Here is a 24,463-nt window from a genome sequence, read left to right as displayed (position 1 = left end):
TATCACAACCACATGGATGCACTATATATTATGGTCTATAATATAACCTATATATATAGTGCTACCTTGACATAATTATGCAATTTACTCTTTAAAAAAGTAATTTTCCTTATTGAAATTCATTCCAGTCCCTGAAAAAAAAAAACAATTGTCTCGGACAAAAAATGGTGCTCCTAGACTATTGTTATCTCTCGTATGTAGGATTTCTGCACTCAGTTTACAGTCGAGCTGTCAAATTGCTAGTGTCGCATTTTCACACGCACACACACACACAAAATAAACCGATTAAAAAAATAAACTCGATTTGACCCTTAAGACCCGTTTCAGTGTGACCCTCATCTGCTGCAATACCATCATCCTCTTCAACACATGCACACACACGCACTCACACACACACTCACACACACACACACAACACACACTTACAAGTTTGTTTTACTATCTTTGTGGGGCCATCTCATTGATATAATGCATTTCCTAGCCCCGCCCCCTAACCCCAACCATCAAAAATGATTGCCTACCCCTATTCCTTACCCTAACCTCAACCATAACCAAATTCAAACCTAAACTCTAAAATCAAGTCTTGACCCTCAAAAAGAGGTCTAAACTTGTGGGGCCCAGCAAAATGGCCCCACATGGACTGGTGGGCCCCACAACTCTGTGAAATGCTGAAAATGTTGGCCCCACTATGTAACAAAAACAAGTTTGTGTGTGTGTGTGTGTGCGTGTAAGTGCGCGCATGTACGTGTGTATGATAGGATTGAGATGAAGGGCAGGATGAGGATGAGGATAAAGAGTGTAAAGCTAAGCGCCAGATTAAAGCGAGCGCTCGCCAGCCGTAAAACAAACAGTCCTTTTAGCGCAGGATCAAATCCAGATTTAACCCCCGCACCTACACACACACTTACACGGCCAGTTTGTCACCGTAGCTGTAATACTGTTGACTGAGGGAGGGAGACATGGGTTGTTTCAGGATGTCGCCTCAGAAATTTCTCACACTCCCTCGTTCAAAACAGATGAGAATGTAGTGAGGATGTGGATAAAGGTGCGAGGGCGTAAAGGTTGTATTTGTGTCAACTTTTTGTCTGGTGTTTTCTTAAGGAGCAGAAATCATTTTTATCGCACACACAAAAAAAATCTTCTTCGTTTTTCCTCACATTCAAACTATCAAATCCATCCATTCATACAAGTCAAGTGTTGCCTTCAAGGACAGTATGAAATAATCACAGTTTTGCGAGTGTTCCTAATAAGTGTTTATTTGAATTGTCTCGTGATTTCCCGATGAATAATAAACTACAATTTACGTAAAAATTCTAATTCAAACACAGTGGGAACCCCACATATTTGCAGTACGGCATTTGTGGATTCAACTATTTACCATTTTTTTGTTTGAAAACCTATGCTCCGTTTTTCGTGTATTTAGATTTTTCAAATCCTAGTGAAATGCATTAAATAGAATACAACTGTGAAATAAAACTAAAATACTACAAAATCTGCAAATGATTGATTTTCATTATAGTTGCCTGCGATTGGCTGGCAACCAGTTCAGGGTGTAGCCCACCTTCTGCCCAAAGCCAGCTGGGTTAGGCTCCAGTGCCCCCGCGACCCTTGTGAGGACAAGCAGAGTTAAGAAATGCATGGATTATAGTTAAAATAAAATAAAATCCCAAAGGAAATGTGATAATGCAGGGGTAAAAAAAAATAAATAATAAAAAGTGAAAAATGCCACATATAAGCGAGGGTTCAGCAAATGATGAGTGAGCCCCCAAACAAGTAAATGAATCAGTGAATGCCAAAGCGGGGTCAACTGTAGTCATAGTGATGATGTCATGTCTATCAGGTAGACGTCTAGAAATGTGTGTGCATGTATGTGCATGAAAGTGTGTTTGGTATCAGGCTTTTGGGGGGGTGACCCCTGAGCTGCTAAAAGTCAATTAGCCGCATCCATAATTGATGTGTGTCTGGCAGACTATTTGTGTTTACACTGGAATTAAAAGCCTCCGGTGTCAGCTATCCCATCTCAAAGATTTGACGAGTATAAGCTTGCGTGTGTGTGTACTTGGTAATCTTATGGATTGTGTGTATTGCCACGGGCAGTTTCTGTTTTGAAATTCCATTTAGTGTTTGATCTCTTCATTTGTTGCACGCCACTAAAACGATGCTTGTAAAATCACTTTTGTTCATTTTCCGCATCCAAGTCAGGTGTTGCCTTCAGGGGCAGTCTGAAATTAGAGCCATCAAGTGACTTATCGGATTTTGTAACCATGTTTTACAAATATCAAAAAGTCAACTTATTTGAAAAACATTTTTATACTAGCATGCTATATATGGAGCTATGACTAGCATGCTAATAGCTTAGCATAAGTGGTTAAATTGGATAGTACTGTTTGTTGTTGGCTGCACATTCATCATATATATATATATATATATATAAAGAAAGTTATGTAAAAAAAAAAAAAAAAAAACTAAATCTAGTTACCTTTTTATGTTTTTATGTTAAAACTAAGATGACCCTCTGCTAATGTTAGCCAAAATGGTTGAAAAATAATCAAACCAATTCTTAATTTGCAATAAATAATCAACATGAAAGCAAAAGGCAGTTCATTCAACCATCCACGTTGAGTGTTACCTTCATGGAAAATCTGAAATCAAACTTTTTCTTTTTTTCTTTCTTTCATCCCTCCATCTATAGTAGCTACTAGCTATACTCAAGTGATGCATTCAGGGACAGTGTGGAATTATAGCACAGCTATCGTTTATTCTTCTCACCGTCTGTCCTTCCATCCATCCATCCATCCCAAATGGTGCCTTCGGGAAAAATCTGTAATCACAGTAGAAATAGAAATGACAACATATACTCACACAACTAACTGTCTGTCTGTCCGTCTATCTATCATCTATCAGTTCATCTATCTCGATGTGGGATGGGCAAGGAGAACGGGTAAGGGGTGCGGTGGGGGTGCCTGTGGGTGTTCCAGGAGGAGATTTTAAGATTGAGCTGCATCCATCCTTCAGTCTTGTCTCACTCGGAAAGCGGGCCACCTCATGCGTGTCATCTTTATCTTCATCTTACTCGTCTTCAACAAGGTAACTTGATTGCCATTTATGTTTCTCATTCTCTGTCCTTCAATCTAATTTTATTGTAAGGGAGGCATCAACGTGGTTTTATCCAGTACACTGGCAGTGTTGTTGAAAATAAGACTACAGTTACGTTACTGTTTTTTTTTTTTTCCTTCCTCAGATGCAGTGCACATGCTCACTCGATTATTGTTCGTCCCCTTACTGGAGTAGAAGTAAGCGTGTGTTTGTGTAGTGACCATGGCTGGACTGGCCATCTGGTATACAGGGCAGATGCCCGGTGGGCCGGCCTCTTTTGGGGCAGATGCAGCGCTTTTTAATTAGTATTTTCCTACATTTAGAGGGACCAGTCTGTTAATCTATTTCGAATATACACTCTAAAAACAGTTGAGTCAAAAGTAACCCATTTATGGATCAAAAATGGACTGATCCACTTTATGGGTCAATTTGACCCAACTTTCCGGGTCACTTTCTGTTTTATACAAAATGACCCAATTTTTGAACCCAACAACTCTTGAAAACAGTTGGGTCAAAAGTAACCCAAATATGGATCAAAAATGGACCGATCCACTTTATGGGTCAATTTCACTCAACTTTCTGGGTCATTTTCTGTTTTATACAAAATGACCCAATTTTTGGACCCAACAACTCGAAAAAAGTTGTTTGAAAAGTAACCCAATTATGGAACAGAAATGGACCGATCCACTTTATGGGTCAATTTGACCCAACTTCCCGGGTCATTTTCTGTTTTATACAAAATTACCCAATTTTTTAACCCAACAACTCTTGAAAACAGTTGGGTCAAAGGTAACCCAATTATGGATAAAAAATGGACCGATCCACTTTATGGGTCAATTTGACCCAACTTTCCGGGTCACTTTCTGTTTTCTACAAAATTACCCAATTTTTTAACCCAACAACTCTTGAAAACAGTTGGGTCAAAAGTAACCCAATTATGGATCAAAAATGGACCGATCCACTTTATGGGTCAATTTGACCCACCTTTCTGGGTCACTTTCTGTTTTATACAAAATTACCCAATTTTTGGACCCAACACCTCTAAAATAGTTGGTTGAAAAGTAACCCAATTATGGAACAGAAATGGACCGATTCCACTTTATGGGTAAATTTGACCCAACTTTCCGGGTCACTTTTTGTTTTATACATTTACAAAATGACCCAATTTTTTGACCTACGTAAAGGATCTGACTAATATTTATGAGTTGTTTTACGTTGAAAGACCCATTTCTTGACTCAAAGTTGGGTCAAATCAACCCAAGTAGGGGATCGGTCCATTTTTGACCCATAGTTGGGTTATTTTTGACCCAAATGTTTTTAGAGTGTAGATAGTAAACTGAAACCTCATCAATAAACATCAGTGGCAGAACTAAATGTTAACAGTTGGGCCGGGCTGGCGTGCCAGTCCAGCCCTGGTAGCGACTAATGCACAACTTTGACTTAAGCACATAAACAGACATTTTTAAATAAGTGCCTGCAGTAAAAATGTTTTTAATGTTCATTGTATCCTGTAGTGACACAATTTTAAAATAAATAAATAAATAGAGAGTAGTTGTTGACACTGTCAGTTGTGGCAATGAAATTTGATATCCTCCTGGGCAGCAGCGCTGTTCCCCGATTGGGCCTACAAGTCAGCGTGGTCTCCAGGCTCGCGTCAGGTGCAGCTGTGGCACTTCCTGTTGGAGCTACTGGGAGGCGGCCAAGGTGATGCCATCGGCTGGGGGTGTGAGTGGGGCGAGTTTGTCATCCGCGACCCTGAGCGGCTGGCACGGTTGTGGGGCGAGAGGAAGGGAAAGCCACACATGAACTATGACAAGCTGAGTCGGGCGCTAAGGTAACGCAACGACAGACCTTTTCAGAATTTTTGTGAACAATAGGCGCCAAAGTACTTCCGGGTGGCACAAAAGTAATTGGCTAACACTGACATGAGCAGAAAATAATGGCAAAAAGGAACAGATGCCTTAGTTAAGGTGGAGGGAATTATGAACAATTCTAAACAGCTAAAGACAACAACAAAAAAGTCAGTTAAAGCCTACTAGAACAACTGAACTTCATTTGAGGTATTCACAAGCAGAAATGTTAGCTAACTTCCATTTAAGGAGTTTTAAGGTGATTATTTTATTGTAAACAAAGCCACCACCCCAGTTACAAAGGCTTGTGTCAGGTTATTTTTTACTTTCAACACCTGAAAAGATAAAAAAATAACTAAAAAACGATGGAGTTGTAAAAGTTGGAAAAAGTTTTTAAATGATTTACCTTGGTTTCATTTTTTTTAAATGTCACAAAAAACAACATTTAAAAGGGTGTGTAGGCTTTTGATATCCCTTTACTGTATTTATAAAATATTTGTTTATGTTGTCATAATAGTTAATAGGTTGCCTACTAGTGCGCACTATACAATTTTCAATTTAAGGTTTGTTTACAAATGGCGCAATGGGAGTAAGCTCCGCCTTTTGCCACCCAGAAGTGCGTGTGACGTCATGGTGAAAATGAATGACATCATCATGACTGTATGACGCCATATTTAGATATTACTACAACAAGCGCATCCTGCACAAGACCAAAGGCAAGCGATTCACGTACAAGTTCGACTTCAGCAAACTCATCCTGGTCAACTACCACCTGCCGCCATCTTGTCATCAGGTCTTCATTACATCATCTCATAAACACACACACGCACACACACACACGCACTTAGAAGCCCAGGCAACGCAAGTAAAGATGTGGTATCAGAGCTGTATAGACTTTTTTAAGCTATTCGTTGTAGTGAGTGACTGATGCACAACGTTGCCTCCTTCCATCCATCTTCCAGATTCTCCAGAGCGGCCCTCACCTGCTCTTGCCACCATGCTGCCTTCCTCCTCCTCCTCCTCATCATCCTCATTCATTTGTCCCAGCACCGCCTTTTCTGCAGACCACCCCCTCGCCATTCATCACTTGGAGGGCCCACCTCAATGTTCTGAGGCTCGGGAAGCATATTCCAGGAGAGGGAGGGCTTTGACACAAGCTCCACAAATTTGTCCCAAAATATATTTTTTAGATTTATTATCGTATTCCTCCCAATAAGGAGATTGCACTAACAATGTGGCCCGCTTGTGTGTGAGTCAGTATTCAAGCTATATTATCTTGCTTTGTGTGTTTCGTTGTACTGTACTAAAATAAATAAGTGACGCGTTCCAACGTTTTCTTTTTGTTAGATCATAGATAGTTAAGAAAATGAATGGATGCTTTTCTTTTTAAATGTACCGCTCTGGGACGGCAGGGAACGCTTCCTTCCACATACCCGTTTTCTGAGTGGCAGAGATTCACAGCAGAACTTGACTCTGTTGTTTTTTACCCCCGACATCGTAGAGACACTAATTTTATGTATTAATAACCATACGAATTACTTGTTGTTTATGATTTATACTTATTAACGATTATTTAAAAAGTTTTAATAAGCATGCTGAGGTACAACCAAACGTCGACCCCTTCGAATTTCCTCCCCTTCAAAACCCTCGTACCCCTCGCAGGCGATCTTTGGCGGAAGTAGCAATTTTGGCGCGGAATGTTGCAGTTGTTGTGAGTGGGCTCTGCAGCGCGGGAATCTGTCTCCTCATTTGTGGACATTTATGTTGTTTATTTAACCGTCTAACGTGTTGATTCGACGGCCAAGGGAAGAGCTTGTTGACAACATGCAACGCAGCATTGCGTAAGTACTGTCGAAATTTTCCCTTTGACTGCTACGAGCTTGTTTATCTGGGGAGGGCAGTTAAGTTTGCGCGGGGTTGCCTAACTTTTTAAATCAGCGATAACTAAGACATTTGAGTGTGATATAACATCTATTTTTATTTAGTTGGAGGTTAATATGTTGTCTTTTGTGTTTTATTCTGCCTGTGGCGTAGTAGTAACGCGTCAAGCTAACGCCGCCTTTTTAAATGTGACGTCACATTAAACGCGGAAGTGTTACGGCTAACGCAAGGGACAAACCTCACGTAAACTAGAAAACCTGTTTGAAGTCATTAGTTTTAAAAAGGCATTTGTACGTCCTATGTATTCCTGTGTTAGGTAGCTGCGTCATTATAATGGTATGCAATTTTACTGTGTTGTTGTAAACAAAAATAGCTTTTTTCCTTCATTTTTTAGATCCTTTTTCCAGCCCAAAACGAAGGGCAAGGATGTTCAGAAGAAAGCCAGTGACGAACAAGTGAAAAAGTAAGATTTTGTAATACTGTAATGTAAAGTACGGAAGCGTATTACATTCACTTGGAAAAAAAAGTCATTTTTTTCTGACAAATTTTTTGGGGGAGCTTTTTTTTTTAAATCTTTTTTTATTGAATATTTTTCTTCCCTGTTTTTTAGTATTTTTTTCTGTTTAAAATATATATTTTTTTTCTCTGTTTTTCTGAATATTTTTTTCTGTTTTTCTGAGTAATTTTCCCGTTTTATAAAATAATATTTTTTTCTGTTTTTCTGAATATTTTTTTAAAGGGGTTTTCCCTCAGAGATTAGAGAACAAACCACAATACAGTATACACATTCATTCCTTTATTGAGAGCCAGTAAGTAAACATGACCATCTTATTGCATATGGAGGTATGCGGGAAAGTGTCCGCTTCTGCTATTAGCGAGTCTGCAACAAGTCACTTGGAGTTCAGAGGCAAAAAAAAAATTTTACTCAATATTTTTTCTTTAGTTTTTTGAATCCCCCCCCCTGTTTTTATGAGTAACCCCCCTGTTTTTATGGGGAAAAAAAATTCAGCCTGTTTTTCTGAAAAAAAAAAAAATCAGCCTGTTTTTCTGAATACTTTTTGACAGAAAAAAAAATATTCAGTTAAACAGAAAAACATATTCAGAAAATGTAAAAAATACTCAAAAAAACAAATCTCCCCCTCAAAAATTTGTCTGAAAAACAGGAGTTGTTTTCTTTTTTCCAAGTGAATGCAATACACTTCTGTAGTAAAGCACATAAATTTTGCTCTGACAAAAATGACTACTGTATTTAAAAAAAAAAAATCAATTCTACCCACACTTGTAAACCATTAACATTTTTAAATTACTGTACTTAAAAAAAATAATAAAATAAAATCCTGACAAATGTATGCTCCAGTTTCTGAAAAAAAGATGGGTGGGGGACCAACCGGCTTCCAGAAATTGTTCAATAAACAAATCAATCAATAATTAATATTTCATAACACATATTGCACTATGCACCCCCCAATATGACTGCAGCACTGTACTGATCATTGTTGCTTTAGCTCTATACATACTTGCATAACTGTTGTTGAACAATATTCCACTGCACTAGACACTTTAAAATGCTCAACAACCAAAGTTTTCTCTTATAACAATTACTGCGCTACTAGTCACTTTAAGAGGTATGACAATTACAACTGTACCCTCATTTGATGTAACGACTATTCTCACATGTCATGTCTTGTTTTTGTATTGATGTTTGTACTGTAACGGTTAAAATGAGGTTACCATAAATGTTGCCTAGGTTAAAGTAAAGTTCCCAGGATTTTTCCCAGTGCTTTCAGGCCCGTTACATCACAATTGCACAGGATCAGAGCACCTATTGAGGGTCACCCCATGGTGTAGTTATTAATGTGCTTGGTGTCTTCCAGGCCTATCAAAAGCCCGCTGAAGGCCCAAAACGGGGTCCACCAGGAGGACTCGCCCGTCAAGAAGGTTGCCAAACGCAGCCGACGGATTCTAGATAGTGACGACGATGACGACGACGACGAAGAAGTGAACTCCACCAAACAACAAGTCAAAGATGACGTCTTCAAGGCGGTGCCAACTCCTATGTCTCCGCCGCCGCCACCCCCAGCTCCTGCCACACCCGCCACGCCCTCCACCCCTGCCACTCCCGCCTCCTCCATGTCTCCAGGTACACCCAACTCTATTTCGTACTCTGGAGGCACCAGCAAGCGCAAGACAGGTAAGACTTAAGATGGAGCTAATGTAGTTTAAAAATTTTTTTTTAGCATTCTGTTACAGCATTGGATCAATTCTAATATGACAGAAAAATTGGAAATCCCTTATCCATGTATCCTAGTGTTTTTTTTTAATTTGTTTAGGAAAGGAAAAATAAAATTACATAAATATAATTAAACACATTCCCCAAAAAATAATTGACCTCTTAAGTGTGAGTACTTTTGGAGAAGAAAAAACTAAACATATATATTGAATATTATAATATATCAAATTTGTAAATATATTGAATTCATTTTGGGGGTAAATGATTTTAAAATGATATAATATTGTTATAAAAAAATATAACATTTATTAAGTTTAAAAATAATCTTAATTCATTCACTGCCATTGATGACTATAGACGTAAAAAATGAATGTAAACTATTTCTATAAGTTTAACTTTTTTTAAATTAATTTAATTTTTTCTGAAAACCTAGAATTTTTTTTTTACGGTACAGTCATAACAGATATAACATTTTTGATTAATCGTGAGTCAACTATTGAAGTCATGCGATTAATTACGATTAAAAAATTTAATCGTCTGACGCCCCTTATTTTTAATAATATTTTTTAATTAGGGGCGTCAGGCGATTACATTTTTTAAAATTGTTATTAATCACATGACTTCACTAGTTAACTAAAGATTAATCACAAATTTTATATCTGTTCTAAATTTAAAATATTTTTTTTCTAGGTTTTCATACTCTTGTTAGCAAAAGTGGGAAAAAATGTTAAACTAATAGAAATAGTTCAAATTAATTTTTGACGTCTATAGTCATCAATGGCAGTGAATGAGTTCATTTACGTTTTCATTTATTTAGCTTCTTGTGTGATGATGATGATGATGATGATGATGATGATGATGATGAAATCATCACGGAGAGTTCTTTCAAGTGCGATATTAGGAAGTAATGCTGCTTTTTCTTCTCCCCCGGTTTCTCATCGTTAAGGATGCTGAGTGTTCCCCACCACATAAAGTAGAATTGTTAAGGGGCCCTAAGTGGAGCGTCTTGTATTTTTAATGGTGTGCAAAAAAATTTGGATTTTTTCCCCTCTGTCGCCGTTTGATGCCCTCTTCAAGTGTGGCACGGAGCAAAAAACATTGTCATCGTTTAGAAGCGTGAATTAATTTTCTTTAATAATGAGGCAATCCGCTCGGGTGCTTTGATGTTAGCCAAAATGAATCCATAGGAAGAGTGCCTATTATACTTTAGATCGGGGCCATTACTCCCTATATGTAGATATCGGGACCCGTCTTCCATGGAGAGGCCCCAAATTTCTGCGAGGGGACGTATTGCGACATCATGGGGTGCGCACGTCATGCGTGCATGTTGTTCAATTATCTGTCGGCACCGCCCAAACCTCCCTTGCTTCCTTCCCCTCAGTCGACACATTTTTTTAAATTAAAAACAACTTCACCAAAATTGATTGTGGATTTAAATTTCAATATTATAAAGGGGACTATATTTTGCTTCATTTGTACATATTTTTTCTTTGTAAAAAAACAACAAAAAAAAACAATGAAAGTTTGAATAAAAAACAAATCTGGATATTTTTTTTAAATTATACTAATGGCATACTGCAGTAAACACTATGATTAACAATTAGAAAAATTATTAAATTCAAAATATTTAACAAAATATGTTTGTTAAATTCTAAAGATAATTGTAATAATTTTAATCATGAAAACACGATAAAAACATATTTAGGTCTGCATCCAAACAAATGATTTTCTTCCAACTTTTTTTTTTTTTTTTTTTTTAAATTAGTCCTCCTTTTGTATGACATCCACAGCGAGAAAAATGTTCCCCAAGAGGAAACTGCACGACAGCGGCAGCGACAGTCAAAAGGAGGACGAGGCCGTCAGTACGAATCCTGCGGTGGTAGTCGAGGTTCAGCGGAACAAACGAGCCCGCGTGGATGATGACGGCGATGACAAGACGGGTAAGTTCAGTCAACCACAGTGAAATACAGCCAAAATACCGGAAAACTACTTGTCTTTTGGCAACATCTCGCGGACACGTAATTGGGGCAGGTGAAAGAGGAAGTGTTTTCCTAGCTATGTCGCCACCTGGTGGTATTGTATAGGTATTCCAAGTATAAATGGAAAAAGCAGACCTGTCCATTTTTCCTTATCCTTATTCCTTATCTACCTTCCTTGTCCATTGGCTATCATCATGGTCCGACCGATAATTATTATTTTTTAGGCAGATACCGATTCCGATATTTGTCAGAATAAAATTCTGATAATCAATTAATCGGCTGATTAATAAAAAAAAGTACAATATAGTGAATAAAATAACTTATTTTTCTGTCCCTTTAACAATTACGGCAATAAAGGTATGAATTACAGGCAGATTGTTTGACTGTTTTAAATGAGTTTGTCTTTTAGTATTTGTTTAATTTTACAACACAGAGAAAGATTGGCAGAAATCGGATGTTTTTTTTGTACAGATTTTTAATTGCTTTGGTTGATTGTCCTTATTGTTGTATTACGTTGTAATATGTTGTGTAAATTAAAAGGAAAAAAAATAATTGGCTGATTCTACCGATTATAAAAGGGCTAAGATCTCCCAATTAAATCGACCAGCTGATTAATCGGTTGGGCCCAAGTTTAGTCACACTTCCATCAGGTGTCAAAGTCTCACGGGATCCTCCAAAGTCTCGCGAGACTTTAAAGCAGGAAGTACATTAAAATGCCAGGAAGGAAATAAATAGGAGTCCCTAATGGATATCCGACCACTAACTCAAAGTTCTGTGAAGCGTTCAATGTTCTGTTGGCTGGGGGTCACGACCTCGCCGCCTTCCTCCATTTTCCCGGGAGGGTGCCGGGTCGCCCCCGCTCAACACGGCTGACGTGGCCTCGCTTTGTGCGCAGACGAGGTCGCCGAAGAAGAAAACGAGGTCGCCGAAGAAGAAAGAGACGAGGAGGCGGCGATGGAGCAGGTGAGGGCGCAGGACAAAGAACCAGAGAAAGCGGCGCAGGGAGAAAAAAAGCTCGAAGAAGAGAAGGACGACAAAGACACCAAAAAGGAAGCCACCAAAGCTCCGATGAGCAGCTTCTTTGGTCAGAACACATGAGAATGGCATTTAGATATTTTTGTCACGTTGCATTAAAACAATTTTTATTTTTAGCTCCCAGAAAGGCAACAGTGAAGACTGAGAAGAAAAGTGAAGGAGAGAAAAAGACGCCGACTTCCTCAGCAGAGGACAGCAAAAATACCAAAAGGTGGGCAAACAGGAAGTGATGGTAAACAGGAAGTAGATTTGATTATCATTTTTATTTTTTTTTATTTTTTTCCGACAGCGAGTCGGTGTCGACCGAGATGGACTACAACCCATCCAGGCCCAACTACCACCCGCTTGAACACGCCTGCTGGAAGGAGGGACAAAAGTTGGTCTTTAACTCACCCGCTCTTTACCTACATGTGAACTTTTTACTAACCCACTTTTTACCCACCTGTGGAGGAGCACTTGCTGACGAATGAGTCCGCTTTTTACCCATGTATCCACTTTTAGTTGCCCACCATTTACTCACCCACCCATCTGGTGTCACCTCTTTTTACTCACTAGTTCTTTAGCCATGTATATACATGTAGCACACCCACTTTTTACTCACCCACATTTTAACAATCTAATAATATAATTGTGAATGCTCTTGTCCACACTGTAAAAAACACAGCTTGTATTTTTAATAAAATAATCATTTCACTTTTTAGCGAATGATGTCAATTCTAAACTTGTCTTCCACCAGAGTGCCTTACCTGGCAGTGGCTCGCACCTTTGAGAAGATTGAAGAGGACTCTGGCAGGTGAGAGCGCCACACGCTGGCAGGCGGACGTATATCAACGCACCTTACATGAACCTTTTTGTGTCCCAGTGCGAATGTTTAACGCAAACTGTGCTAGTGTGTCCAGCCGTGCTTTTTCCTTTTTAAAGGGAACTGACGAAAGCTGTAACTAATGTAAAAACTATACATTGAAAAGGATTTGTAAGTGAAGCCTGCTGCCTTTCAACACATTGCAAAGCGCATTCACAGACGGGGGACATTTTGACGGCTTTCCACGCGGGACTTAAAAACGCAGCAGACAGACAAATCTCGTTAGCCGCCTCGCTGCGTTCAAAGCCTCAAAGGTGTTTTTTTTTCTTTCTCCCTCTCGCTGTCTATTCTTCTACTCAGACTGAGGAACATCGAGACTCTGGCCAACCTGTTCCGCTCGGTGCTGCTGCTTTCTCCAGGTAAACGCCCGCTTTGTTGCAACGCTGGCGGGCGGCCGGCCGGCTGATGAATCTTCTTTTCATGTATGTTTGGATTTGTGTGTTTGTGTGGGGGCGAGATTGTCACACTGCATTAATGTGAAACACGTATTGCGTAATGCGCAATCAATATTATAAACCTTCCATATGTCTGTCAACAAGCGAGTGGATGGGAAACCTTGTGGAAGATGTTTTCAGATCTTTATAATGTGTGTGTGTGTGTGTAGACGACCTGCTTTGCTGCGTTTACTTGTGTCTGAACCAGTTGGGCCCCGCCTACCTCGGCATGGAGCTTGGCATCGGGGAGACGGTGCTGATGAAAGCTGTTGCACAGGCCACGGGTAACGCACACACACACAAACACGTTTTATACATATACCCTCACACATATTTTCACATTCTCAAATACACATACACTCACAGACATTTTCACTCTCACATTTGCATTTTTGCAACAAATGCGCAACCTTGACACGTACACACACTCTCACACTAACATTCTCACACTTTCCTACAATCTTACACTGACACATTCTTACATTCCATTAACGCTCTCTCACACACAGGCACAACATATACACATAGTCCAGGGGTGGCCAAGTTCGGTCCTCGAGAGCCACAATCCAGCCTGTTTTCCATGTTTCCCTCCTGCAGCGCAGCTGAATCTAATGATCAGCTAATCAGCAAGCTTTGCAGAACCCTAATAACGATCCTGATCATGAACCAGGTGTGTTAGGGGAGAGAAACATGGAAAACAGGCTGGATTGTGGCTCTCGAGGACCGAACTGACATAGTCTCTCTCGCTCACATGCCCACCCTTGACACACACCCACTCTCTCACATATACACTCTCACCCTGGCACATTCTCACATGAACTCACACTCATGCCACTCTCTCACCTACACTCTCAGTCCAATACATATTCACACATCACTCTCATACATACATATTCTCACATTACTCTCACATTTTTACACATACACGCACACATTCTTTCATAAATGCTCACTCTCTGACACTCACACATGCCCACCCTTGACGCGCATCCTCTCCCACACTAAAATACTCGTACATACACACTCTCACACAGCCATATTTTGACATGTACTCACACACAGGCACACTCTCACATGAATTCACACTCATACGCTCTCTCACAAAAAACATACACTCTCAGTCCATACATACGCACACATCACTCTCATACATACATATTCGCATATTACTCTCACATTTTTACACATACACGCACACATTCTTTCATTAATGCTCACCCTCTGACACACCCACATAAACACACACATTCTCTCACACTAACATACTCACTACACGCTCTCAAACAGACATATTTTAACATGCACTCACACACATGCATTCTCTCAAAGCTCCATACACATGCACATTCACACTTCGCATACATCACATACATACTCTCTCACATTCCTCTCACATAAACATATTCACCCACACGCACATGATTTCATAACGCACACTCTCTCTTTTACACACGCATCTTTATATACACATGCATGTACTTGACTCGCACACAATCTTACACTCTTAAATACACTCACACGACCACACACTGTGTTTCTTAACTCATACTCTCACTTACTCTCAAACCTACACTAACACTCACGTTCACTCTCACAAATACACATTTTCGCACACATACTGTACCCGCTTGACAATCACATACATGCAGACAGACACGGACACGTTGTTTACCCGCCGCTCTGTGGCTGCTAGGGCGCCAGCTGGACAAGGTCAAGGCCGAGGCCCAGGAGCGCGGGGACCTGGGTCTGGTGGCCGAGAGCTCCCGCAGTAATCAGCGCACCATGTTCAGGCCGGCCAGCCTGACTGTGGGCGGCGTCTTCAAGAAGCTCAAGGAGATCGCAAGCATGAGCGGCAACTCGGTGAGATGCCAAAGATAGCTTAGCTTAAGCATACGTGTTGGAAAAATGCTATTAACTCATTTGCTCCCAAATACGTATTGATACATTCATTCATTGATACATAAATATTACCATGTTCCCAAAGACGTATTTATAAGTTTTAAATGTTTTTTATGCTAGAGCATTCAGAAGGCTTTGATGCAGCCTCTGAACTGAAGAGAATGCTTTAAACAATGGTAGTTATTACAAAAACGGCCAGCAGGGGGCAGCAGAGTATAAGAGATCAACCAGGGGCATGTTGCAAAAAGCAGTGTTTTATACAGATTTGTGAATAATGATGATACTTAGCTCTAATGCTAATGGCTGCAAACCGGAAACAGATACAAATATACTTTTTTTCCTGATGAAAGAAGAGAGTCTAATCTTTCTTTTGGTAGGTTCCATGTTTTTATTGCAGTAGAACACAATATTCTGTGGGCCTTGCAAAATCAGTCAAAATCCAGTCAAACAGTCGGGAGCGAAAGGGATTGCTTCAATAAAAATGGCTGGGAGTGAAAGAGTTAAAAAGCCTGTTTTTCTTTTCTTTTTTTTACATTTTCTTGGTGTTGGTGCAAAAGTTGCACATCAGTCACTACAGTAGTCTGTTGAAAATATCAGTACATCCATCCACATGATGTCAAAGTTGCCCATGTGCTGCCATGCCAGACAACTATTCAAAAATGTTTTTTCCCCCCCTCTATCCATCTTTGGCGTTTTAATTCCCAAGTTGCACATCAGACATGACAGTAAAGATAAACACATTCTGTCAGAATCTTGAGTTTGAGGACTTTTTTTTCATATAGGAAAAAGGCCTTTTTAGTAGTTGCCTGCTGTAGTGACATTTAAACTTTATAACTCATGCATACGGAAGAAACCTTTTTTTTTTAAGTTACTACATATAGTGTCAGATGCACAAATTTGACATTAGCATGTACTCACATCGAAGATTTCTCTGTCATGCTCTCTGCTGTAGTGACAGTTGCATGTTGTTGACATCAAGGCTCACGAATAGCGAGGAAAGTGGCTATGAATAGCTCTCCACTGTAGTGACTGATGAGCAACGCTTGGCTTCAACGTTCGTAGAAGAAAATAGTTTATTTGAATAGCTGTTTGATGTCATGACTGATGCGCACCGTTTGAAATCAAGCCCCATGCGACAAACGTTTTTTAGTAGTGAACGTACCCTCTAGCAATAAGCGCCCTCTCCTCGTCTTCTCGGTGGAGTTTGTTCCTTTCCTTTGACCTCAAGTCTTTGCCGCTTGTCTCCTGGCTCGTCCCTGAATCTCAACATCGTCCCTCTCCCGCCGCCGCAGGCTATGAATAAGAAGATCGACATCATCAAAGGACTCTTTGTGGCCTGCCGCTTCTCCGAGGCCCGCTATATCGTCAGGTAATGGGAGCGTCGCCAGTTGAGCCCAGCGCGATTCGCCCAGTCCGGACTGACTGACTGATGAATTGATTGATCGTTTGATTGATTGACAGGTCTCTAGCTGGGAAGCTGCGGATCGGACTGGCCGAGCAGAGCGTCCTTTCGGCGTTGAGTCAAGCTGTGTGCCTCACGACACCTCAAAAAGGTATGTTTTCTGGTCTGCATTTGTCAGCTACTCATTCGCAGCACTTTTTTTTTTGCAATCACGATGAATACCAGTGGGTAGGAGCGTATGAGATGACTTTGAAATCCATATGAATATTTATAGAAATATATATTTTATTTTTTTAACTGTTGCTCACACTAGTGACTGATGCCAGATGATGATTTTGACATCAACTCATTCTAACCCAAAAACGTTTTATATGTTTTTTGTATAAATACGTTTTTAATACTTTGTCCTTCACTCCCCCAAACGTAATTATACGTTTTTTTTGTTTTGTTTTTAATGCTAGAGCATACAGAAGGCTTTGATGCAGCTTCTGACCTCAAGTGGTCGCTTAAAGCAATGGTAGTTATTACAAAAAAATGGCCAGCAGGTGTCAGCAGAGTATAAGAGATCAACCAGGGCCAGGTTGCAAAACTCTTTTCACCAGTGTTTTCAACAGGTTTGTGAATAATGATGAAACTTTCGAAGGGAGTTGCTTCAGTGAAAATGGCTGGGAGTGAATGAATTAAGAATAAAGCTTTTAGAAGAAAACACTCCTCTCCTGTAGTGACAGATACGAAACTGTAATTTCAACACTTTTGCGTATAGAATAAAAACGCCCATTGTTTTTAAATAGCTGTCCACTGTAGTGACTAATTCACAACTTGCACATCAATGATGTATCTAGAAGAAACCTACTTCTGTAATTGTTCTTTCCATTTTTTTGTTAAGCTTGTGTAAGAATTTCTCTTATCACCGAGTGTGGTGTCAGGACGTCTTTTTGGAGAAGTCATCTGGAGAGTCGTCCCCCTTATCGGCGGATGAAACACGAGTTCCATTTTCCTCTCGGCTGCTCCACTTGGCGCACATTTTTTTTTTGGGTCGAATTGTGTTACCCACACGCCATTTAAATAATGCAGCCTCCGAGGTCGGAAAGGGGCCATGTTTTATTTATAGAACGCTCATTAAAGGTGTTTAAATATCCCTTACAAGAGTCACTGAAGAATTTTATAACATCCCATCTTCCTGCTTCTAGGTTCCCGAAAAACTCGAGAACGTGATGATTAGGAATCAACCCACTTTTTCTCTCTCTTTTTTTTTTTAAACTCGTTGCTGACGTTCCTGACGGGCTTCACCTTCTCACCAGATGCAATCACACACACACGCACAGCCAATTAACTTGTTTTAACGCCAAACGAATTAGCATTCAGAGCTCATTCGCCAGCGCTTTAATAAGAGCCAATTAGACCCCGGGCTCAGTGGGTAAATTTGCATTGATCTGCAGCCCGCGCCGGAAATGTTGCGCTTAATATTTGATATTTATTTGTTTATTTTCCAACTGAAGAGTTATCTAATCAGGCAGCCCCGGGCATGGTACAATATGCTTTGGAATAGCCTGCAATTAAAGCTGGTGCTGTTCCACCCCTGTCCCGCCGGGGGCGCTAATGCACCTTAAAATCTGTTTCCCAATTTTAATCACGATAACAAGCTGAAAAAAAAACCCCATCCAAAACTAAAGGAGCATTGATTGAAGATCTGTTTAATATCTAAGTCTTGAGTTGTGCATCGTTTACTGCAGTGGATAGATAGGCCCTCCTTTTTTTTTGATAGGTGGCATTATATGGGATGGCACACCAGTTTCTAAAGTAGTGACTCATGCGGAACTTTGACATTAAGACTCCTGTATATACCGTAGATGAAAACTGAATATTTGAATAGGTGACCACTGAAGTCACTGATGCAATAACATTGAAATCAAGTTCTATTGGAAGAAAACCGCTTAAAAAAAATAAATAAGAAGATATTCCACTCTAGTGACTGACTGACTCAAGACTTGAGCCCATAGGGGAAAAAAAACGTTTTATAGTAATTGTCCACTTTTTGCCAATTTCCCGTACGTGTCTGCTAATAAAATCCCTGTGCGGTGCTGCGAGGTTGCTCGTTACATCACAAATGGACCCCTCAGTTCTTGTAAACAGAACCTTGGGCCAGCCATAAAAGGACCACTGATGCGACCCTGGTGTGTTATAGATTCTGCCAACCGTGGCGACACATAATAAGCATATTTGGCTCACAAAATGGATGCCGGGTGATGTGTTTTGTTCCAGGTGCCACCCACGCCGTGATGGATGCCGGGAAAGGGATGACCACTGAGAGCAGGCGTGCTTGGATAGAAGAGAAGAGTCTTATTCTGAAGCAGACGTACTGGTAAGGACAGCTGATAATGTTTGTGGTTTAGTTTTTTCCTCTTCCTTCCTTTTGACAACTAAAAGTGAATTTGTTTTAAACTTCTTAAATAAAAGTGGCACCATATGTTGCCATGTAGTCTTTTAAAAAAATAGCAGTAACTGTTAAATGTTAAACAACTGCTACTTTAACATACAGAACATCAACACATACAGACATGCACAACAAACAAAAATATGTTAATATTTTGATAGTATTTGAGCAATATTCCAATTTTTTTCTAGTAAGATAAGGTTTTATTTTATCACGAGAAATAACAAAATCTTCATTACGTTTTACCTCAATCCTGTTATGGCCACAAATTTTCCACGTGAATTATTTTTTTTTTAAACTCATTTGCTCCCAAAAACGTATACACATTTTCTATTTCAAATATTGCCTTGGTCCCAAAAGCTTATTTATATGTTTTTTATGTTTTTTTTGTTGTTTTTTTAATGCTAGAGCATACAGAAGGCTTTGATGCAGCCTCTGACCTGAAGAGGTCACTTGATGGTAGTTATTACAAAAAAAACGTCCAGCAGGTGACAGCAGAGTATAAGAGATCAACCAATGCCATGTTGCAACAAGCTCTTTTCCCCAGTGTTTTGAACAGGCTTGTGAATAATGATGAAACTTAGCTATATTCTAATGCTAATTGCTGCAAAACGGAAACAGATACAAATATACATTTTTTTCTCTGATGAAAGAAGAGACTCTAATCTTTCTTTTGGTAAATTCCATGTTTTTATAACAATAGAACACAATATTCTGTGGGCCTTTCAAAATCCAGTCAAACAACCGGGAGCGAAGGCGGTTGCTTCAGTGAAAATGGCTGGGAGTGAATGAGTTAAAGATTCACAAAAATCTAAAGGTTTTTATTTTGACTTAAATCTTGCAGATAGTCTTTTTTTCTTGTAAGGTATATTCTTTTGAAAATCATAACTCATTTTTGTAATATTGCTATTATTGGGCGGCTCATGGATGACTGGTTAGCACGTGCGCCTCCCAGTGCAGAGAATGTGAGATAGAGTCCGGGCTTTGGCCTTCCTAGGTGTTGTTTGCATGTTCTCCCCGTGCTTGCGTGGGTTTTCTCCGGGTACTCCGGTTTCCTCCCACATTCCAAAGACATGCATGGCAGATTAATTGAACACTCTAAATTGTCCATAGGTGTGATTGTGAGTGTGGATGGTTGTTCGTTTCTGTGCTCCCTGGATTGGCTGGCAACCAGTTCAGGCGGTACCCCGCCTACTGCCCGAAGCCAGCTGGGATAGGCTCCAGCGCCCTACATGACCCTTGTGAGGACAAGTGGTTAAGAAAATGGATGGATGGATTTCTTGAATTGTAAAATAAAAATAAAAATCCCCAAAACTACTTTTTACTCATTTTACTTTGTTCTTGCCATACTGTCTCTTGTTAAATTGTGAAAGAATAAAAAACTAAATCACACAAATAGTTGCGAGTATATGGTATCAACCCTTGAAAACAAAAAATCTGTAAAATTGCATGGCTCTAATGATGAAGCGCAGTATAGTGGAGGAATGCTGTATTTTGAACATTCTTATGTGTTTATCACTCCGTAATCCGCACCTTTCTCTTGTGCCCATGTCCAGCGAGATGCCCAACTACGACATCCTCATCCCTGTCCTCCTTAAAGAAGGCATCGACCAGCTGCCCAATCACTGCAAGCTCACCCCAGGTAAACAACCAATTGGGAGGCTGCAAAGATAATGCAAAGTTTATTGATCTGTTTGCTGGAGGCCAACTGATAATGATAAACAATTATTCCTGATTACACTACCTGATAAGTAACTGCAATGTAAAAAAAAACTGTAAGCATCTGTAAGTGGTAGTTATTGATCTTAGAGAAGACAATTTGGTTTGAAGCAGCCATCTTAGTGTCATTTTGGGGTCCTTCAAAGACAAAATCGTCTTTGGAGGCAATTTTATCCAAAAGCAATAAAGCATATAATTTAATAGCAGTGTCTATTGTGAGTAGACCCACAAAAAAAAACAAGGAAGTCATGGCCAAAAACACGCAGGAAGTCTGCCATTTTGTTTCAAAGCGGCCATATTTTGGACATTCTAGGGGTTCGTCAAAGATGAACTCTTCCCTGAACGCACTTTCACTTTGCAAGATGAACTGCAAAACTATGTTGATGAGTAGACCCACAAAAAAGTCTAGGAACTAATGCCCAAAAAGACTCAGGAAGGCAGCCAATTTATTTCGAATAGTCAATTTTTACATTTATCGGGGTCTTTCAAAGACAAACTCCACTTTGGAGGCAATTTCACCCAGCAGCAGGAAATGTAATAGTAATGTCGAACATGAGTAGACCCACCAAAAAGTCTTTAAGAACCCATGTCAAAAAAAAAAAACAGAAGAAGGTAGCCATTATGTTTTGAAGCATCCACTTTAGCTATTTCGACCATTTCTAGGGTCCATTCTCAAACCATACTCAAAACCAGTTTCATATAAGAAAATCAAATTTAATAGCAAGCTCTGTCATTAGTAGACCCACCAAAAAGTCTCAAGAACCCATGCCCGAAAAGACACAGGAAGTCAGCCATTTTGTTTCGAATAGTCAATTTTTGTGTAATTTTTTGGGGTCTTTCAAAGACAAACTCCACTTTGGAGGCAATTTCAGCTAGCAGCATGACATTTACCCATGCCCAAAAAAAAACCACAGGAAGGTAGCCATTTTGTTTTGAATTGTCCACTTGAGCTATTTTGGCCATTTCTAGGGTCCATTCTCAAACCATACTCAAAACCAGTTTCATATAAGAAGATGATATTTAATAATGTCAATCATGAGTCCACCCACAAAAAAATTCTCTGAACCGATGCCTGAAAACACAGTAAGTTTGCCATTATGTTTCAAAGCGGCTATTTTAGAGTCATTTTGGCCGCTCCTTACAGTATATAGCCATACTCCAAACACATTTTTTTTTTTTTTTCATGAGTAGACCCACAAAAAAGTCTCATGAAGCCATGCCCAAAAAGACACAGGAGGTCTGTCATTTTGTTTCAAAGCGGCCATTTTACCTTAAAGTTATTCTCCTCTTTTCCATGAAGTCCTTCAAAGATGAATTCTTATTGAAAGTGCGTATGAACTCTTTCCCGTCCTTTTCCTTTCCTCCTCCATCTCCCCACCCTCTACCCCTGTGTGGCAGGTGTACCCCTAAGGCCTATGCTGGCACACCCCACTAAGGGAGTTGGGGAGGTGATGAAACGCTTTGACGAGGCTGCGTTCACCTGCGAGTATAAATATGACGGCGAGCGTGCGCAGGTGAGTTTCATTTGTGTGAGAGTGAAGTGGTCGGCACATACACACAAACACACGCACACTCTGTGTTCACTGGAGTGGGATGTTCCTCTATTGTGCACCTATTCTTTCAAGATAAACATTAGCGCCGCTGTTCCCTTGGGCCTGCTGGCAGAAAAAGCGCGGAGCTTCTAAAGGGAGGATGATGAAGAGTATTTTTCTTTTGGTGTGTGTGTTGAAGAAAGGGGCGAGAGAGAGACGTAAGAGGGGAAGAAGCAAACATGTAAGACACAGCAGGAGGCGTCCGCATAAAGAGACGCAGATTGTAATGCAAACCCATCCAGCTTGCAGCGTTAATTCCGGACAGTCATGCCTATAAAGAGCCTTTGAGCTGGGCTCCTTCCAAATAAGAAGGCGGCTCAGTGTCTTCTGCAGTTGTTATTTCACGCAACGGCCAGCAGGGGAACTCATGATCCACCATATATCCAGTTTCTCTCACTCTTGCACTCACTCACTTTTGTGTCTTAATGTGTGCGGTGAATAACAACAACAGTAGCCACCCATCAAATCAGTCAAGTGAGTGATTGTGTGCATATTTGGTGGGTTCATTCGTCAAAGTCCACGCTCATTGATCAGCGCGGAAGGAGAAAAGGGCAGTAATTGAGACGCGGAGTCGACATCTGTAGCGTCGGTCAGTGTTGACGCATCTGTCGCGAGGATTGATGAGTGCGCTATCAACCGATGATGGCTTTTAGTTCGCACAGGTGATCGTTTTGGCCAGTCCTGTAAGACATGGCCTGTAATGCCAATAATATATTCATTTTTATCTAACACTTTTTGACCTATTCAAACATACTTTGTTGTTTTTAATTAGGATAAAGTTATTTCTTTATTCGTTTGTATTCACTTTTAGCAATTTTAATAAATACATTATTTTTTTTAATTAAAAGTGTCATTTAAAAAAAACATTTGAATCTTTCTATTAATTTTATACATTGCATTTAGTAGATTGATTTAAAGTATTAATAGCAAAATTTATATTTACATTCATCTGTAGTGTTCAATACAATTAATGCATTATTGATTTTTTGAATTTAATAAAATGTATTTTAAAAATGTTTTTAAAGTACAGTATTTTATCAGTTTGTTTACTCATTTGTATTAATTAATCTATTATTCAAACTATATTACAGCATTTGTACTTGGTACTTACTGTCAGTGTTGAGTGATTTAATAATTTTAATTGATACATGAAAATATGAACAAATTATAGAGTAATGTATGATAAAATCTAATATAGAGTAGACCCATGCGTACTAAAAAATATATTTTTCAAATATATTTTGGGGAAATGCTTATTGGTGGTATGTACCTGCTTCCAAATATTTGCTTGTTTTTTTTCTTTTCTTTCTTTCCGAATGGAATTATAATTGCCATCAGTTATTCATGAAATATATTCCCGCAAATAAAAGGTGTCCACTGTTATCTTAATTCAACTCTTTGACTGCCAGACGTTTTCAGAAACCGGATGTCGCCAGTGCCAGCCGATTTAAGCATTTTGACTGATCTTTCAAGGCCCACAGAAAATGTTGTGTTTGGACTATGGAAACACACATACTACCAAATGAAAGATTGAACTCTCATCTTTCATCAGAAAAAAAAGTTTGTTTCTACCTTATTCCGTTCTTCAGTAATCAACAATAGAAAATGGTTACTTTCACCGAAATGCTCTGTTTTGAAACAAAAAGTGGAAAAAAAGAGCTTTTTGTGAAACGATGTTATTTCATGCACTCTAGTGAATTGTACACTTCTTTTTGTCCATGAATGATGCCACAAACACCTAAATAGTGCTTTACTTCTGTAATACACCACCACCAACAATGAAAAAGTGTTTTTAGATTGCAAAATACGTTTATTTCCACTCAACAGTGTAACAATTTGACAAAACAATTTCGCAAACTATTTACAAATGTGTGCAACTGTGGTACTATTTACAATTGTGTGGATGTTTCAAATACAGTTTTTCTTTTTGTAACGCTCTCCTGCGTGCAAGGAGAGGGAGCAGGGTTTGCACAACAGATTACTTTCACTTTCCATTGTCCGTTTCGCGTGCAGACGGCCTTTTTTTCCGGGGAATAGCAAGTAGCAGACT

General features: G+C 39.5%; 2 protein-coding genes across 3 annotated transcripts in view; both read left to right on the top strand.

Moving 5' to 3' along the window:
* The first annotated feature begins 2,963 nt into the window (after positions 1–2,963).
* LOC144043097 (ETS domain-containing transcription factor ERF-like) lies at positions 2,964–6,661 on the top strand. Its single transcript, XM_077556338.1, has 5 exons — positions 2,964–3,087; positions 3,242–3,293; positions 4,699–4,930; positions 5,625–5,739; positions 6,653–6,661. Exons 1-5 carry the CDS (start codon positions 3,046–3,048, stop codon positions 6,659–6,661), a joined length of 450 nt encoding a protein of 149 aa, XP_077412464.1. The 5' UTR covers positions 2,964–3,045.
* Positions 6,456–24,463, top strand: part of lig1 (ligase I, DNA, ATP-dependent) — a 39,107-nt gene continuing 21,099 nt past the window's right edge. Inside the window, exons 1-16 of one of the 2 annotated variants that reach the window (XM_077557569.1) lie at positions 6,456–6,787; positions 7,222–7,290; positions 8,702–8,967; positions 10,848–10,997; positions 11,932–12,120; positions 12,189–12,282; positions 12,361–12,447; positions 12,808–12,864; positions 13,234–13,292; positions 13,538–13,651; positions 15,061–15,227; positions 16,559–16,635; positions 16,728–16,819; positions 18,931–19,030; positions 20,659–20,744; positions 22,220–22,335. In XM_077557569.1, coding sequence (XP_077413695.1) covers positions 6,771–6,787; positions 7,222–7,290; positions 8,702–8,967; positions 10,848–10,997; positions 11,932–12,120; positions 12,189–12,282; positions 12,361–12,447; positions 12,808–12,864; positions 13,234–13,292; positions 13,538–13,651; positions 15,061–15,227; positions 16,559–16,635; positions 16,728–16,819; positions 18,931–19,030; positions 20,659–20,744; positions 22,220–22,335 — 1,740 coding nt within the window. In that variant the 5' untranslated portion in view covers positions 6,456–6,770. Of the gene's footprint in view, positions 6,788–7,221; positions 7,291–8,701; positions 9,019–10,847; positions 10,998–11,931; positions 12,121–12,188; positions 12,283–12,360; positions 12,448–12,807; positions 12,865–13,233; positions 13,293–13,537; positions 13,652–15,060; positions 15,228–16,558; positions 16,636–16,727; positions 16,820–18,930; positions 19,031–20,658; positions 20,745–22,219; positions 22,336–24,463 lie in introns of both variants that reach the window. The other variant, XM_077557568.1, reaches the window with a different exon arrangement.

Source organism: Vanacampus margaritifer, chromosome 2, assembly GCF_051991255.1.
Source record: "Vanacampus margaritifer isolate UIUO_Vmar chromosome 2, RoL_Vmar_1.0, whole genome shotgun sequence".
Lineage (NCBI taxonomy): Eukaryota > Metazoa > Chordata > Actinopteri > Syngnathiformes > Syngnathidae > Vanacampus > Vanacampus margaritifer.
The sequence above is the reverse complement of the archived record's forward strand: the minus strand, read 5'-3'. Positions and strand labels throughout refer to the sequence as shown.